General features: G+C 37.4%; 1 protein-coding gene across 7 annotated transcripts in view; it reads right to left on the bottom strand.

The window, feature by feature from the left end:
* The window catches only part of SASH1 (SAM and SH3 domain containing 1), a 1700050-nt gene that overhangs the window by 434773 nt on the left and 1246531 nt on the right, over nt 1-18746 (bottom strand). The window contains exon 1 of one of the 7 annotated variants that reach the window (XM_044068925.1): nt 731-1023. The exons of the other annotated variants lie outside the window; for them this stretch is intronic. Coding sequence (XP_043924860.1) covers nt 731-742 — 12 coding nt within the window. The 5' untranslated portion in view covers nt 743-1023. Of the gene's footprint in view, nt 1-730; nt 1024-18746 lie in introns of those variants that run through there. 7 annotated transcript variants of the gene reach the window in all.

Raw genomic sequence — 18746 nt, 5'->3', positions numbered from 1 at the left:
AGCAAGAATATGTTAGACCTCTTCTGGAATGCAGTAACTTATTATGAAACTTAATTACAAAATTAAAGTGATAAGAAAACAGAACTTCATACTGTAACTCCATGACTTCATGATCAATGTGTGATTTTTCCCATGTACTGGTAATAGAAGTAGCTTCTATTAACTGTAAACAACTCTAACATTACAAAATCTGTCATGTTCATCACAAAAGTCAAAACATTCAGTGAAAACCGTGCCACATCAGTGAAGTCTACTCCAGTTCAGTGTGTATGTTTTAGGAAAAAACTCATTATGTTCAAAATATCTGGTTAACCCCAAAATGCCACTGAACATATCCCTATGATTTACATTGCTTTACAAGACCGAATCAAGTGTTCCTTGAGTGTTTAAATTCATCTCTCATTAAACTTCGAGTACTATCCTATTAAAAACAAGCATTCCATACACTTACAGACATAATTATATATACTTGTTTGTAATGACCTCCTCCTACTGTATTAAAAGAATACTTGATTTAACATCACAGTTCATTTTACTTAGCCTATAATTAGAAACAGATGGAATATACTAAGAAACACAGACAATTTCTATTTCACATACCAGCCGAACATTTACTCATAGAAATACAGATTTGCTCAACAGAAAGTAAACTGAAAACCTAGGAATTTTTAGTGACATGTCCAGTTATGCTACTTATATATAGCTCTGCATCCTTGACGTTCACCCTTACCTGTTTCGGCATTAAGCAGGCCTAAGGCTAAGTTAAGTATGATCTCTCAGGCAGTCCCTCGTTCCAGGTAGTCCTGACAGTTTTATTATCCAAAATCCCAGAAACAGCACTTGGCTAAGAAATTGCAGCTGTTTTTATTCTCCCACATGCAAGATGTCTCCTCTTCTGTTTTCCCTTAAAATCCACATATGCTGGCTCCAACAACTACAGTAAAGTTTCAAAGGCGCGCGCACACATACACAAAAAAGACGGAACTGGACTTAATTATCTGCTCACTGATTCCACAATGACTTACTTGCTGCATAACTTGTAATAAAAGGACAAATCACAAGCTTTAAGCAAAACTTCTGTTCACCACAAGGAAAAAGGGAGTGTTGTGCATGGCAAACAATCCCTGTTTTCAGTGATGAAGGCTATCTGACCTCATGCTGGCCTCCAGCACTTTTAATTACTGTGTAAGGAATTTCAGTAAAAGAGAAGGACAGAAATACAGAGAATCTGCACAAGCTAAGATGAGACCTGCCCCTGGACTATTACTGAAGCTGGAGGCAATGCCATAAGCTAAAGCCCTACTGAAAAGAAAGACGTTAACTCTTTGGTCCCTGTGAATGGCCAGAGTACAGTAAACAGCTGGAATTTGAAGTTCTTAAACCTACAGTTAGACACATTTTAACAAAAAACATCCAAAGCACACCAACAATCCTAACTCATTTAAACCTTAACTATGTTCAGTAAAAGCTGGAAAAGGTTCATATATATTAGGATCAGCTGTCATTTATTTGAAACGTACAAGCAAATGACTGCAAAGTGACTCAGTTTAACATTCTAACCTCTTCTGTATCCCTTATACTATTTGTAACAAGACCAATGAAATGATACAATATATGTGGCAGGTTTAGGGCAATCAGTTGCATACAGGAAAAGGCAAGTAATTCCTTACGAACTGCAAAAAGAGGCAATCCCAGGTACATTGCATCCGCTGAGGAGCGCTCTTATCAGACATGAAAGACTGAAGCAAAACTGATTTCAGGAACTTTATTTATGCCCTTACTTAGGAATGGAGTCCATTCTGGACAAGGTATATTTAAAAAAAAACTGAGTTAATCACACACTCTTTCTCTTACTAGTAAGCATTTTTACTGCCCCTCACATTGCAGGTCCTATTACACCAACACACGTCTCACTGACCATCTTTTGCTTCACGTTACTTCTCCTTCCAACTACTCACACATTCTTCACTGTACTATCCTATCCTTCTCAATTAAGCAACACATAGCTGTAATTATCACACAGACATCTCTTTTTCTACATGGTATCTGTCGTGATTTACTACAAACAATGTAAACTACGAAAGTAGATACGCTTTAAATTTCGTTAGCTGTTAATGGTATTTCACAGAGGTGGTTTTCATTATGTTTGTATTCTCCCACAAAATGCAATCCTAATTTTTTTATTTGTATTCCCAAGCGGAGACAGAAATTGGTCACTTGTGATCACGTGTTATTTATACCCTAGTAAATAACTTTTAAATAAAATGAAATTATATGAAATAAAAATATTAATATCTTTAATTTTGCTGTACAAAGACAAGGTCTGCAATGTCAGATTTTGTTTAAATGTGTAAGGGGTACCTTCGTGTTCCTTTCTTTTCCCTTTATCGTTCTTGTTATTATAAATACATCGATCTACTTAAAACTGAAATCAATGTCTACAGTTTATGCCAATATTACTCTTCTATCTTAGCTTTAAACACTGCTGTGAAAAAGTTACTGTCCATATTTGACAAATTATCCTAGTGGATGGCAAACATTCTGTCAAGTATTACTAAGAAGAGATGCATGATACGTTTGAAGATTGCCTATTACTTATAATTACAAATCAAATTTTAAATTTCATTGGGTAAGTCGGTAAGATTATATTACTGTTTGTTGTGCTATCAGATTCAGGAGACATAATTAATCTTAAAAAATAAAAACAAGCGGGTGAAACATTATTTCCACAAATCACTAAACCAGTCAGAAAAGGAAAACTGTTTTCTTTTCTGATCAGCTAAAAAAATAACCACTAACTCATGGATAAATCTGTTGTCATAGTGGTACTGTTAAGAAAACAGTGTTTAGTACACTAATGTGTAGGGGTGTCACCCACCTTACTTATGTGATAACCATAACCCCAACACTACCCAAACATTAGGGTACTCTACACCCTTTCCCTAACAGTAGAGCTAAATAAGACACACGTTTGTGTGTGTGTGTGCGTATATATATATATATATATATATATACGCATACACACACATTTATATATATATATATAACTATATACATACATTTATATACATACATTTATATATATATATATATATATATATATATATATATGTGCACTTTAGATGATCGAGTTGCTGAAATCTCAAAATGCATATGGTCGAGACCGTATGATCGAGTTTCAGAAACTCGAAAATCTGAAATGGGGGTTAAAAACATTGTGGAAGTACCTTAACTAAGAGATTTTGCAGGGGGGCAAAGCATCCCTGCTACTTAAATATACAAACTCCGACACTGTGCTACAGTGGGTAACAAGGACATCTCCAGTTCCGTACTGTCTGTAGAAGCACGGAGTGGGAGATTTCCCTTTTCCCCAATGTAGCGCAATCTCAGAGTTAGTATATTTAAGTAGGGGTGGGTGGGGGGTGCAGGGGGGCTTGCCCCCCTGCAAAAACGTTTGTAAATATGTTATTGTTTTTGTATGCGTTTACTTCTTATGTTTGAGTTTTTGAAACTCAATCATATGGTCTCGACCATATGTTGTTGTTGTGTCTTTCAGCTTTTCCTGGTTAGGGGTCACCACAGTGGAGCTCCGGTCCGCTAATGATTGGTAGTTGATTTTTACGTGCCAAGTTACCAGCCCTGACGCACAACCTTCAATGAAGGTACACCCATTCACACATGTCTCCATGCAGAAGACGCTCTAGCTGAGAATCGAACTGGACAGTGTCTTACTGTGAGGCGACAATGCTACCGCAGCACCACCACTGTGGGTCGGTCTTGACCATATGCATTTCCAGATTTCAGCAACTCGATTTGAAGTGAATCCATATATACATAGATATATATATATATATATATATATATATATTTATATATACATGTACATATATATATATATATATATATATACATGTATATATATATATATATATATATATATATATATACATGTATATATATATATATATATATATATATATATATATATACACACATATATATATATATATACACATATATATATATATACACATATATATATATATATATATATATATATATATATATATATATATATATATATATATATATATATATATATATATATATATATATATATATATATATATATACATATATATATATATATATATATACATATATATATATATATATATATATATATATATATATATATATATATATATATATATATATATATATATTTTAGTGGATATAAAAAGTGTACACACCCCCTGTTAACATGCCAAGTTTTTGTGATATAAAAAAAACGAGACCACAATAAAATCATTTCAAAACTTTTCCGACCTTTAATGTGACCTATAACCTGTACACAATTCAATTGAAAAACAAACAAATCTGTTAGGGGAAAAATATAAAAAAAAAATAAAAACGTACAATAAGCTGGTTGCATAAGTGTGCACACCCTTAAACTTAATACTTTGTTGAAACACCTTTTGATTTAATTACAGCATTTAGTCTTCTTGGGTAGGAGTGTATCAGCATGCCACATCTTGACTTGGCAATATTTGCCCACACCTCCTTGAAAAAGCGCTCCAAATCTGTCAGATTGGAAGGACATCTCTTGTGCACAGCCCTCTTCAGGTCACTTCACAGATTTTCAATTGGATTTAGGTCTGGGCTCTGGCTGGGCCATTCCAAAACTTTAATTTTCTTTTGGTGAATCCATTCTTTTGTTGATTTGGATGTATGCTTTGGGTTATCATGCTGAAAGGTGAAATTCCTCTTCATTTTCAGCTTTCTAGCAGATGCCTGAAGGTTTTGGGCCAAAAGTGACTGGTATTTGGAACTGTTCATAATTCCTCCACCTTGACTAAAGCCCCAATTCCAGTTGAAGAAAAGCAACCCCATAGCATGATACTGCCACCACCATGCCTCACCGTGGGGATGGTGTTCATTTGGTGATGCGGAGTGTTGTTTTTGCACCAAACAAAGCTTTTAGAATTGTGGCCAAAAAGTTCAATCTTGGTCTCATCAGACCATAACACATTTTCCCACATGCTTTTGGGACACAATGTATTGTTTTGCAAATTTTAGCCAGGTCTGGATGTTTTTCTATGTAAGAAAAGGCTTCCATCTTACAATCATACCACACAGTCCAGACATATGGAGAACACGGGAGATTGTTATCTCATGTAGTACACAACCAGTACTTGCCAGAAATTCCTGCAGCTCCTTCAGTGTTTCTGAAGGTCTCTTGGCAGCCTCCCTGACCAGTTTTCATCTCGTCTTTTCATCAATTTTGGAGGGACGTCCAGTTCTTTGCAACGTCACTGTTGTCCCACATTTTCTCCACTTTTTGATGACTGTCTTCACTGTGTTCCATAGTATATCGAATGCTGTGGAAATTTTTTTGTACCCTTCTCCTGACTGATACCTTTCATGAATGCGATCCTTTTGTAAGCTCTCTGTGAACCATGGTTTTTGTTGTAGCAGGCAACTGAGTAAATGTCAGGAAAATCCTACTAGAACAGCTGAACTCTATTTGGGGTTAATCAGAGTCTCTTTAATTGATGGCAAGTGTGTACCCAAGAGCACTGAATGCTGTAATTAAATCAAAAGGTGCTTCAACAAATTTAACTGTACAGGTTACAGGTCACATTAAAGGCGAGAAACTTTATTAAATGATTTATTGTGGTCACATTTTTTTATATCACAAAAACCTGGCATTTTAACAGGGATGTATACACTTTTTATATCCACTTATCCACTATATATATATATATATATATATATATATATATATATATATACACACACACACACACAAAATGTGTGTACATATATATATATATATATATATATATATATATTTATGGATCCCCTTCAGAAACTTGAAGTTTCAAAACGTTGAACTTCAAATGGCCAAGACCAGAAGATCAAAGTTTTGAAACTTCGAACGTTTTGAATGGAGATCACCGTACAGCACAAAATGGGATAGTTACCATTTTCTTCACTGTACTGCGATCTCGGAGATGGTATATTTATTTAGCAGTGAGTGTGAGGGGTGCAGGGGAGCATGTCCCCCTGTAAAATGTAAAAAAAATATTTTTATTATTTTTTTTTTTTTATTTTATTTTCGAGTTTCAAAGTTTTGATCTTTTGGTCTTGGCTGTTTGAAGTTCAAAGTTTTGAAACTTTGCTTTAAAAGTACATATATAATATATCTATATCTATATATCCATCTATATATATCTACTGACATAACCAAAATCTCAGTAGACCAACTTTCATAAGACAGAGATCAGAAACTCGAAGTTTCACACGAGTGAAACTTCACAATACAGACATTCAAAAAGGCTGAACATTTGAAATGTTGGCAGTCCAAGCTGAGCAGAACATGAAATCTGCTCATTTCCACACTGTAGTGTGATACTGGAGTTGGTATATTTATTTTGTAGGGGGTTTGGGGGTGCAAGGGGTGTACTCCCCCTGAAAAATGTTAGTTGTTTTTGTGTTATTTCAGCATTTGTTATGAATATTCATGTCAGTGCTATAGACACCATCATGAATATTCAGTGGAATTTGCTTTGGCTTTGCATGCATTGGTTGGTGGGCAGGGTGCAGGTGAGGTCAAATACGTAGCTTGGGTTGGACTGTTTTACTGCGCTGTTGCAATGGTGTTAGTTTTTTCTGTCATTATTTCATTGAACGGGGGAGGGGGGAGTCGGGATTTCGTTATTTCAGTGTTGTGTATGTCAGGTATGTGAAGTTTTGGGTTTGTGGGATATCGGTGTTATGGTCTCAGTCTTATGAAAGTCTTTCTACTGAGATTTTGGTTATGTGAAGTAGATCCATACACACACATACAGATACATATATATATATATATATATATATATATATATATATACACACACACACACACACACACACACACAACTTTGGCTTCAGAAGCTCAGTTATCATTTGAAGTTCTTTCTAACCAGTTATGTACAACGAAGGCTAGCAATTTTATATGGTGCTGACATGGTTTTAGTTACAGAGTTGAAAACATTGTTTGATGAATCCTTATTGATCGCCCTTTTTCATGTAAACTTTACTTTTTGTATGGATTGCTGGGAAAGGTACTTAAAAAGAAGGAAAGTGTTATATCACGGACTTCTTCCTTATGTCATCCTCTATACATATGTGTCACTGCAGTTTATATGCAAGGTCACGTCAATCATTGTTAAGAAAACTGAATATTTACATATTGTATTGTTATATAATATTAACCATACGCAAATATCTACCCACTGTCATAATGCTACTTTAAAAATGTGCTCATTAATACAAACAGATAAGTTTTCTGTTATTTAGAATTTACCTTTGTGTTTGAAATCAAAATCACAAAAAACACCTGTATATATAGTTACTTTTATAGCATATCACAAAAAGGATGGAACGTAGCACCCAACGACTATAAATCCACACAAAATGCTATTAGAGTCGTAGGAAGACTATTAAAAGAAAGTTTTAGAATAGAACTTTTATAGCATATGTTTTAAAAAACGTTTTCTTTTAATGCACGAAGTATGCCTTAAGAAAGTAATTTTAAACATATACAGTGCATGGTGATTAGAATTCAATATCAATCAAAGACATACCAGTTAAGCACTTCTATAGTTCAGCTGTCAAGATCTGGTACCACTCTAGGCAGTTAAACCTGCCAGTACTGGCCAGCAAATGACAGTGGCACAATTAAAAATAGATTTCTTTTTGTCTGCTGTCTGTGCCCGCTATCTGTCCGTGATTTTTCATAAGATGAGATAATGTGTTACACTGCCTTTCTGACAGCACTCTGCAAGTGCCTTATGACTTTAAAAGCAGACAAAACACTTAGTGCTTATTTTTTATGATGCATTTTTCCCCTGTAACTAGCAGTAAAAGGGACAGATATAGCACCATGCAGTACAAAGAATTATGATCATAACCCATTATGTGTCCTTGACATGGATGCCTAGATTCAACTTTCAAGCTTCACTCAAGTTGAATTTCTTGGCATCCACATCTCAAACAGAAAATAAGCTGGTTATGGTTGGAGACCTAATCACAATTCTCTATGTAATATATATACATGTATCTGTGTGTGTGTGTGTGTGTATACATATATATATATATATATTACACGTGTATATATATATATATATATATATATATATATATATATATATATGTATATATCTACACGCTTGCACACACATATAAATATACACACACACATACATAACTTGAAAGTGTTTAATGTCTATGCTTTTTGCACTCACTCAGAAGATTATTTCCCTTGGAATGTGAAAGCAAAATAATGGTAATTATTGTTGTGATGATGAGAGTAAGAATGACTGAAAAAGGATTTACATTTTTTTTTTTATTTACGTATGTTTGATAATACAACTGCATGATAAACAGCACATTACCTTTTAACCTCAGACATTTCCCATGGGGAAATTAGGTAACTGTGTTATTATATACTTTTTATTAAGAAATAAAGCAGAAATTTAAAATTTGGGAATTAAATTTTCTCAAAATGGTCTTATCACATAGATATTTACAAAATGTGGTCATTAACTCAACATGATACAAACTCAGTCAGTAATTCAACATGATTTAACTCAAAAATCTTAGATTTCAAGATCCTCAAATTATTTCTATTATATTTTAACACTATTATTCATGCCTGGCCTCCAAGTAGATACACTTAACTACAGCTTTTCAAAAGTTTGTTTTGTGAACATAAATTTCCTCTTTCACCCAACAAATATCGAACAATACTTATATTTCTGTAGATGATTCTGCAATATCAGCTTATGACTTACCTCTTAGTATTTCACTTCTTTGACAGGAACGTTATGTCACCATCTGAAATGTGTGAATTTTACCTCATCCTAAAAAGGTATATTGATAATGTAAATAAGGACAGCTTTAAAAGCTTTGTTTATTCATAGGTTCATACTAGGCTATCTGCCCAAGGGCATTTATAAGCCTAGCCCATAGTTATGTGGCTTTCGCCACCCCTTTAGTTTGAATAAAAACTATGCCTATCATTTTTCTGTGCCTCTGTCAAGCAGTGACACTGAAGTAATCCCTGGGGTATATCTGCGATCTCCCATCCATTGGTCAAGATTCCTCTTGAACAAGGCCAGCGAGGTGCTCTGCCTCACATGTACCAGGATTTTGTTCCACAGCATAGGGAGTCTCTGGGTGATGAATCTGTCCCTCCAGCACGTTCTATTTATAACCGTGTCAAGGTTTAAGTCTCCCGCCCTTGTGGTTCTGAGGGATCTAGACTTTTTGAGGTGAAGCATATTCATCAAATCTGGGTTTGACATGGCCTTATATGTCAGGCACAGGTCACCTCTGAGCAAGCGGTATGAGACTGAATAGAGCTGGAGTTCTTTCAGTCGGGCAGCATAAGACATATTTTTGAGACCCTTTATCCTTTTGGTGAGGAACTTTTGGGGCCTTTCAAGCTGCAGCAGGTGTCTGGTCAGATACATTCCAAACGGGGCATTGTACTCAATCATAGGTCTAATGAGTGATGAGTACAGGGGGACGATGACCTCCCTTGATCTAGATGTGAATCCCTTCATGATCAGGTGGGCGATATAGAAGGTTTTCCTAACTACTTTAGCAACATGAGTGTCAAACGAAAGGCTACTGTCAACTTGGGTCCCCAGATCCCCGATTACTTTTTCTGTGCTCAGTGGATTGCCACCTATATGGTAGCTAAGCTAAGGGTAACCTTGTTTTTCCCGAAGGGTATGACTATGCATTTTTTGGCGTTTAACTTCAGGCCATGGCTCTGGCACCAGTTATCCGTTTCTGTGAGGCCCTTCTGGAGGATATCTGTGTCAGATGTGTTTTCGACTATAGCGCCCAGTTTGCAGTCATCTGCAAACTTTGTCAGCCATAACCCTCCTGTGTTTGCTTGTACTTCAGAAAAGTAGATGCCGAACAAGAGTGGAACCAGGACTGAGCCCTGTGGGACACCACTTGTGACAGGCTTTGAGTCTGACATGGCTCCAGCAACTCTGACCCTGTGGGTTCTGTCACTTAGCCAGTTTGCAACCCATCTTGTGATGTATGGGTTTACATTCAAGCTGATGAGTTTTTCGATGATACCTGAGTGGGGTATTGTGTCAAGGCCTTTGCCAGGTCGAGGTAGGCTGTATGGACTGCCTTTCCCTCATCAATGGCCTTGGTGACTGTCTCGAAAAAGTCAACCAAGTTTAAGAGGCAGGATCTGCCTTTGACAAAGCCAAACTGGGTTGGATCCAAAGTCTGCAAGTTCCCTATGTCTTTATTTATGAGTTCCATTATGATCCTCTCCATGGCTTTGCAGATAAGGCTCGTCAAGCTAATGGGCGGTAATTTCCAGGGTCTGTGGAGGCACCGCCCTTATGAAGTGGGACCACAGTCGCCGTGCGCCACTCCTTGGGTACGTATCCTGAGGTGAGGCTAAGATTAAACAGCTGTCCTAACTGTGGGTTTAATTCCTCGTTGAGTTCATGAAGCACACAGCCAGGGACACCATCCGGTCCCATGGATGCTGTGTTTTTTGCCTTAGTGAGGGCAGTTCTCACCTGGGCGTTGGAGATGTTTGGGGGGCTACAATCCTCTGGAATGGATATCTCTCCTTTTGGGGGGGAGGGAGAAGTTTGCACTGAACCTGTCAGCCAGTATGTTAGCAATGTGTGTAGGTTCAGTAATTTTCACATCATTTTGAACTAATTCTGAGCATATCTGGGAGTTTCCTCCTAGGTTTCTAACATAGCTAAAGAAGGCCTTATGAATGTCTTTAGAGTCCTTGGCGATTTTTCTCTCAAAATTTGCCTTGGATGATTTTATGAGAGCTCTTAGTTTTTTACTTATAATGATCAAAGGTGTCTTACCTTTCAAGGATTTTGCTCCATCTTGTAGTAGCTTCCTCCTTTTGTTGTAGAGCTTGTTTATGTCTGGGGTCCACCAAACTGGATGCTTGCCTTTGGTACAGAGAGTCTTAGTTTTGTTTGGGATTGCCTGATCCATGCAGTCCTGTAGGTGCTGGTAGAAGGCATTTGTAAGTGATTCAGCGGTTTGAGTAATGTTTACCACTGGCTCAGGGGCCTTAAAGGAGACCACACTAGTTTTTAGAAGTGTGAAATCGGCTTTTGAGAAGTTTTTCACTGTGGTCTTTTTTGTTTCAGGTGGGGCGGATGAGGACCTCCAGCGAGATTAGTTTATGATCTGATCTCACCAGTGAGGGGTATACTTCGGTGTTGAACATTTTGATCCCATGTTCGTGATGATGAGATCAAGTATGTTTTCTCCTCTTGTGGGGATGGTGACTAGTTGTTCCATGGCATTTGAGTTTATGAACTCCAGGAATCTTTGGGTTAGAGTGTTCGGGCTTGAGTAGTGTTCCCAGTCTATATTAGGGTAGTTGAAGTCACCTAGTATGCTGGTGTTTGGAGATACATTTATCCTCCAATGTTTTCAGGAAGGCCATGTGAGGTTCCTGAGTTTGAGAGGGTGGCCTGTAACATGCTACAAATTGCAGAGCAGTCTTGCCTATGGTTAATTGCACCTGGATGGTCTCCGATGCATCGTGCGTTGCCACCAACCTTGAGGTGTGGGTGTCCTTTATGAATATGGACACCCCTCCTTTCTTGGTGTTGTCCGGATTTTGGGGCGAACGCATGATATGAGGTGAAACCTGTTAGTGCTGGGGTGCTCTCAGGAGCCTTGAACCAGGTTTCTGTCACAGCACAGACATCGATGTTCTCCATATTGAGAAGGGCCTCGAGTGCGTGCATCTTGAGAGTGAGACTTCTGGCATTGAGCAGCATTACCCTTAGTTTTTTCCTTTTGGTGTTCTAGGGTGGTAGGTTTAGAATTGAGCCTTGCCTAAAAAGGCACTATGGGGTGGCAAGAGCCTTTGCCAATATCCGAAGCCCAGGGTGACAAGTGCAAGCCGTCCCTTGCGAAGCAGCGTGGTTTGTCCAGCATGTCATCCCAGGCAGACAGACATTGGATCCCCTTTGAATGACACCAGAATTTAAGCCAATTATTAAAGCTGATCATCTTATCACTGTATTGTGGCATCATTCTAGGTGAAGGTAGGATACTGCTCAAGGTCAGGGTCATACCTGCCTGGGCTACATAATCAGAGAGCTCCTCGATGTCCCTTTTCATGTAGTCCAAGGAGGTACGTCTCAGGTCGTTGACACCAGCGTGGACAATGACTGAGTCGTACTTGTACCTGCTGTTGAGAGACCTGAGTGCTTGCGTTATGTGGTGGATTCTAACGCCCGACAGGCAGCTTACTGTGACCTTCTCCTTACTCAGTCTGGTGATTGGGATGTCAGTGTGTCTGACTATGGAATCACCAATGACAAGTGTGTCTGGCATTTTGTTTGGCCTTAAGGGCTGTGACTGTTTGACACTCTGACTGTGTGGTCTATGTGTTGCATGTGTTGGGTCGTGAGGTGGTAGTTGTTTGGGTGTCTGCTTTGGTGGCCCCTGCTGTTTTGGTAAATTTTTGATCAGAGCCTCCGAGTATGTCTTTGTGTGAGTATGTGTATGATTTGAAGTTGTGATGGTACCATGTGTGACTGGGCATGTATTGTGTGTGGCTACCTTCTCCTCCTGTCTGGTCTTGAAAGTCCTATGATGAGAGAGCTCAGCCTCCAGTTTGGCCGTATAGTTGCATCTCTCGCATGTATTTGTGTTTTGTGGGAGAAGGAGAGGATTGTCTGTGTACATGAGGCAATTGTAACATTGCCTCAATATTCCCAGGTTCACCAGTTGAGCTGGAGAGGACACTAGCAACTGATCCCTCAACATACTAGAAGTAGTAGATAAAGAGACTATCAAAGGACTCCGGGGGAAGTGGGTTTTAGGCTGGTGGGGTACTATGTATAATAAGAGTGCTTTATCAAGGTGCAAGTACTGTAGGAGTAAGTGCTAGGCTTTACAGATAGAGAATAGTCTACTTGGGAATCAAGTAGAGATGAACTTTTCAGTTATAGGATATGCTGGTTAGATCAGCAGTACAGCTCGAGGAAGGTAGTTCTAAGGGAAAATTTGAAGAGTGGAATTTAGATGGCCCGAATAGTTTAACCTTGTTTAACCGCCACTGCTCTTGTGTGCAACAGTGGCAACTCCGCGCGTTTAGCGTGTTTTATAGCAGGGGGCTGAAGGGAGCTAGGAATTGGCCCAAAACGACCAATGGACTACTAGTTTCTGGCTGAAACTTCACCAAATCGGACAAAAGGCCTCAGTGCTTCCCACTCCCACTGGTAAGCAAAGAAACTTCCCTCCTTCCTAATAAGGCAATGGATCAGTAACAGGAACTAAAAACAAAGCCCAGGGATCAGCAACTCTGAAACTGGACTACTCTAGTTCAGTAAGGAGGGAAAACAAGAGATTTTTTGTTTTATTACAGAGATAAGGAAAAAAACAGACAGTAAATGCTATAAATGCTGTAAATCGGCTAGCACTTTAGTGTGTAGCCTACAGAAACAATTTGCAACAATTAGTAACTTAAAGTGCAATAAACAGTGTAAAATGCAGAAATCACTTAAAGTAGCAGTAAAACAGGCGAAATGCAGTCGCTAGCTTAATAACAGTGGGAAAGCCACAAAAAATACTTATATCTGGTAGAAAGTCACTCTTTTAGCTCTCTGCTGCTTGGATCACTCTGCAGGCCACCACGAGGATCTGTGCTGAGTTGGTACAAGCTGGAAAACGCGTGTTTAGCGTGTTTTATAGCAGGGGGCTGAAAGGAGCTAGGAATTGGCCCAAAACGACCAATGGACTACTAGTTTCTGACTGAAACTTCACCAATTCGGACAAAAAGGCTGCTCAGTGCTTCCCACTCCCTATTGTTAGTCATCTGCAGCTTGCTAGTAAAAAGTTTGCTCTTTTATTACTTTTGAAAGAGTAATTTTTATCTCCCAAACCATTTGCTTTTCCATTGAAACTAATATTCGATTTAACATTTAAAATTCAGGCTTTGTACCGATCTTTTTGGCCTTGTCAAGATTCTTCACTAAATAATGACAAAGTAAGTTTTAAAGCTGCTTTCTTATACAAAATGTATGATTTATTTTAAATCTCACTTAATGCATACCAAAAGCCATTATTACCTGGACAAGTAACTGAAAGGCAGGTATTCTGTGTACAGTTTGTCACTGTCCCTACTGAGGGAACTACAGTCTTGAATTACTGACAAACATTAACTTCAATTTTATAGCACATCATGTGTCCTGGCATCAGTGCATCTTAAAGTTTGGTTTGAACTTTAGCAGTAAAGACAACACCTTACTAGTTTCAAGACCATCTGTTTTAGTAAAGTCATATGGACTACCACTATGGGCTAATCTGCAAGAGATTTCCTCAGCAAACCTTTCTTCCTAAGTGAGAAGTACTGTATTTATAACATGCAGTCTCAAGTTCAATAAAAAATACTGAGTGTGAAGCATTGTGGAGAAGTTTACATCAAATTATCATAACCTAACTTGGATCTGGATTTTCTGTGATATGTTGGATTACCATGCTGGAAGAAGTGATTACTATCTGTTTTAAATACTCTCACATTATGCTTATTTATCCTTGGTAAACTAGTACAAGTTTTCCTTGTATCATTTCGGATACCTGGTGGACCAGTTGCTTTTGTTACACATAGAAAAAAAAAGAAATTTGTCAAAAAAGAAGGAAGTAATTTTGATTGAAAATGACTTATAATGTAAATCAAGGTCTAAGACTATTTTGATTCATCTATTCACACACAGCACACTTGTATATGTTTGTGTCTTTCGGCTTTTCCCGGTTAGGGGTTGCCACAGCGGAACTCCGGTCTGCTAATGATTGGCAGTTGATTTTTACGTACCGGCTTGCCAGGCCTGACACACAACCTTCAACGAAGGTACGCCCATTCACGTATGTCTCCACGCAGAAGACGCTCTAGCTGAGAATCGAACCGGACAGCATCTTACTGTGAGGTGACAATGCTACCGCAGCACCACCACCGCGGGGATAGCACACTTGTGTATTGTATATCTGAATGCTAAACAATTATATTAAGGAGGGAGATGAGTCTGTTGCACAGTGAAACAAAGAAAAAAAGGCAATAACTTAATGAAAATTTCTCTTATATTTCCAAAATACTAATAAATAGTTATCAATTATTCAGAAGACAGTTTACCAAATTGCATCCTATCAGATGTAACATACCTATTTACTGCATAAAAAGTGGCTAGTCTCTAATATACTGATTTGCAACTTTTATTAATATGCAAGTTAAAAACAAATTGATCATCAAAATACAGACACTAAGAATACTAATTCCAGAGAGTTGGAATACTTTCAGTAACAAAAATCCAGTCTTAGGAACAGAAATCAGAAACACATTTATGTTCTAGATTTATTAATACACAAATGTGAGCATATATGCCCAATTTTGCTACTTAGCATATCTAAATATGGGATTGTCATGAACAGAACATATGTTAATCGCATACATAACAATCTCCTATGAAAGATTTATGCTGCTCAAAATGTTAATAAAGGCAGTAAACAGTAACAAATCTGAGGCAAATTCCACAAGTCTGTATTAATAGAAAAGTGGCAGCCTTCCCAACATTGGCTTCAGTATGTCCACTAGTTCTACAAGACCAAATCAGCTTTGCAACTTTGCTATTAACCTCAGAGCTTCAAATAAGTAGACAAGACGCTGATGGCCTATACTGTCAAAAGCCTTTGGAAAGTGAATAAATAGCGTTAAACTTGTTTCAGAATTATTGTGAGCACTGTGTACACTTTCTAGTCATGTCTTCATGTCAGAATAGCTGTAACAATGGAACACTAGTCTCTGGAGAAGAAACTTTGTCAAAAATTGTAGCAGCAACTTGGGCATATTACATTGCCACAAAGATTCCTCACAAATAAAATTCAGGGTCTTCAGCACATGTCTTATGTGGACAGACTGAAATCACTGTCACTATACTCTGCATCATATAGACTACTCAGAGGTGACCCTTTGCCTTGCATACAGAACCACCTCTCATCCTGCCTTAATGGAAAAGCTACACATTTGTAAGTCAAATAGTACACAATTCCATCACTCTAGGGACTTTAACCTAGCATGCGACATCAACAGGACTTGCTGAAGAGGCAGATCTCTCCCAGAGTTTGCCTCTCCTCTGGAATAAACTTCCAAATACAGGTTAAACAGAGCTCCTCGATAACCCTTTTTAAATGTAACTTGGACGATTGTCTGGGAAACTGCAAATTCACCCCAGGGATTTCACTTGTGTCCCGTTTGGTTAGGGGCAGTCAGTGCTGACTTAGATCTGCTTATAACATAGACCGTATCTCTAGACCCTTAAGGGAACAAGGGCTGAACTTGGCTAGGCTTGTAAGGGTCGTAGGGCCATTAGCCTAGTAACCTTGCATGAACAAATAGAGCTACTATTGAATAAACTGATTTTAAGGGGGGATTAAAGAATGCCTCACAGTTGCAAGGTTAAGTGCTTTCTAAATCCTGGATAAAAACAGGGCAAGTGTTTTCTGTAGACTAAGGCGAATCAATGACTTCGGCCGATTACTCTTAGTAGTCTACCAATGCAAGAATCAATACTTTGAATATTTAACAGATTCCATCTATATCAGAAATCATTCTAATTGTAATTCTGAGCCCCAATACAGAATTGCTGTATTAATATTACTGTATATAAACATGAATTTCCTATGTGCCTGTAACTGCCAACTAGATATAGTTCATGAACAAAGAGAGTCTTTGAACCTGTGTATTTACCCAATCAACAAATTAATTAACTAACTAAATAAGTAAATACAAACACTTCCCCTGCAAAAGCCACAGCTTAGCAGAACCACTACATGCTTTGCATCTCTGATTTTTCCCAAAGGTGATCTGCTACATGGATCTCAAATACTTGGGAGAAAAAGATAAATGCCTATGGGATGGTATGTTTTGCTACCTTTAACCACTTCTGATAAAAGTGGGCCCCCACGGAAGAAATTTTTCCAACTACATGGCAAAGTATTTTCTTTAACAGATGAACTGAAGAAATCTATGATCAGCCAGACATGACAATCTAACCCTAGTTTTAATGGGCAGAAGCTGATTTTAGCCATTATAGATGCATCTCTGCCTCAGTACGGACTGACAATATAAATCCTGTGCATAAGCTAACCTTATTGGGGAAACATTCAGGTATAGCTTTCACAGAGCTGCTAAAGAAATTACTAAATTATTTGTCTTGCATTATGCAATCAGATATGTATCTATATGGTTCTTAGTTTAAATGAGTGTTTAAAATATTTCATATACAGGAGTTACTATCTTGTACTTCCCTTAGTTTATTTGCCTAGTACTAGTGTTAACTAAAATTTTCAAAATATTTTTTGCTGCATTACTCTGCTTTATGTAGACAGATCATGTTTAAGATTTTTTTTACTTGCATAGTCGTTATATAAGCTGTTTTTGTACTTAACAGCTTTTGAGACGATTGTTTACCCAGACATTTTTTTATTTTATTTCACGTTTACACATAATACAGATTTTAAGGGCTAGTTCTTCCACAGTTTCTACTACAAGGCTGTTACGAATAACTAATTTTTCACTTGTTACTAGTGTTGTAAACAAATTATCACAAACTTAGCTAAATATTAATTTCCTAAAAATTTCTTGAAAATACATTTTTATAATTTTTTTTCATTCAATACACACAGCATAAATCAGATTAAACTAATAGCAATGAACATGGAAGTTTGGTTAAATAGATTACATACATCAATCACATTTTTGTATTCCATTAACATAAATGAATGATAATGTTTGTTACCTTAAGATAACAACCACAATACTACTACCCCTATCGACTCATCTACTACAACTCATTAACAATTTAATTTCATTTATGCTGACACCAATTATATTTGCACACGGCTTTGGTTACAATAACACAAGGTATAAAAAAGGCATACCAGTATGCTGACTGAATAACCATGACAACTTCAACCACATATCAAATGCCTGAAAACAAATGAACGTCAGTAAGATCATGTGACAGTAAATATGTCATTTACCTGGTTATATACAGCAGGAATAAAGCTACAGACTATTAACAATGAACTGATAAAACAATACAAATAAGATATACAGGGATGAATACATGCAATCATTTACTTTACTCTAGAGGGGGGTAAGAGTTACATCACTCACCTGTCTAATCCCCCAAATCTCCTAGCAACTATGACCTAATAAAAATGGGCACAACACATTAAAAACTTCTAACTAATCCTCCTTTTGGTGGTTACAGTCAACAATTATGATCTACAATGCCAAGCACTCTGACAACAAACCAGGCTTTCTTAGTTGCAGTTAGTAACACTTGTAACAGTGTACTCTTATTTCCATCTCTCATATCAGCTTTTTTTTTCTTGGAGAATGGAAAATGATTAATAAATGAGAGAAAAAAAGATACTCTCAAACAGCAGCTTAAAATGTTCCTAACTTTTTGGAAGGGCAAATCTCTTTAGTTTCTCAAACTACTGTTACATTCAATGTCACAAAACATTATCAAATGGTCACTTAATGAATTACCAAATCATACTTTGTGGCTTTGACTTTACCATCAACTAAAACCCAAGACCTGGAGTGAATTTCCCCTCCTTTGGCTGGAGCTGTATACCTTCTTTAAACAGCTTGAAACAAG

The sequence above is a fragment of the Protopterus annectens genome, chromosome 1.part0 (genome assembly GCF_019279795.1).
Source record: "Protopterus annectens isolate FY-2018-M chromosome 1.part0, PAN1.0, whole genome shotgun sequence".
Lineage (NCBI taxonomy): Eukaryota > Metazoa > Chordata > Ceratodontiformes > Protopteridae > Protopterus > Protopterus annectens.
This window is presented reverse-complemented; position numbering and strand designations above follow the sequence as displayed.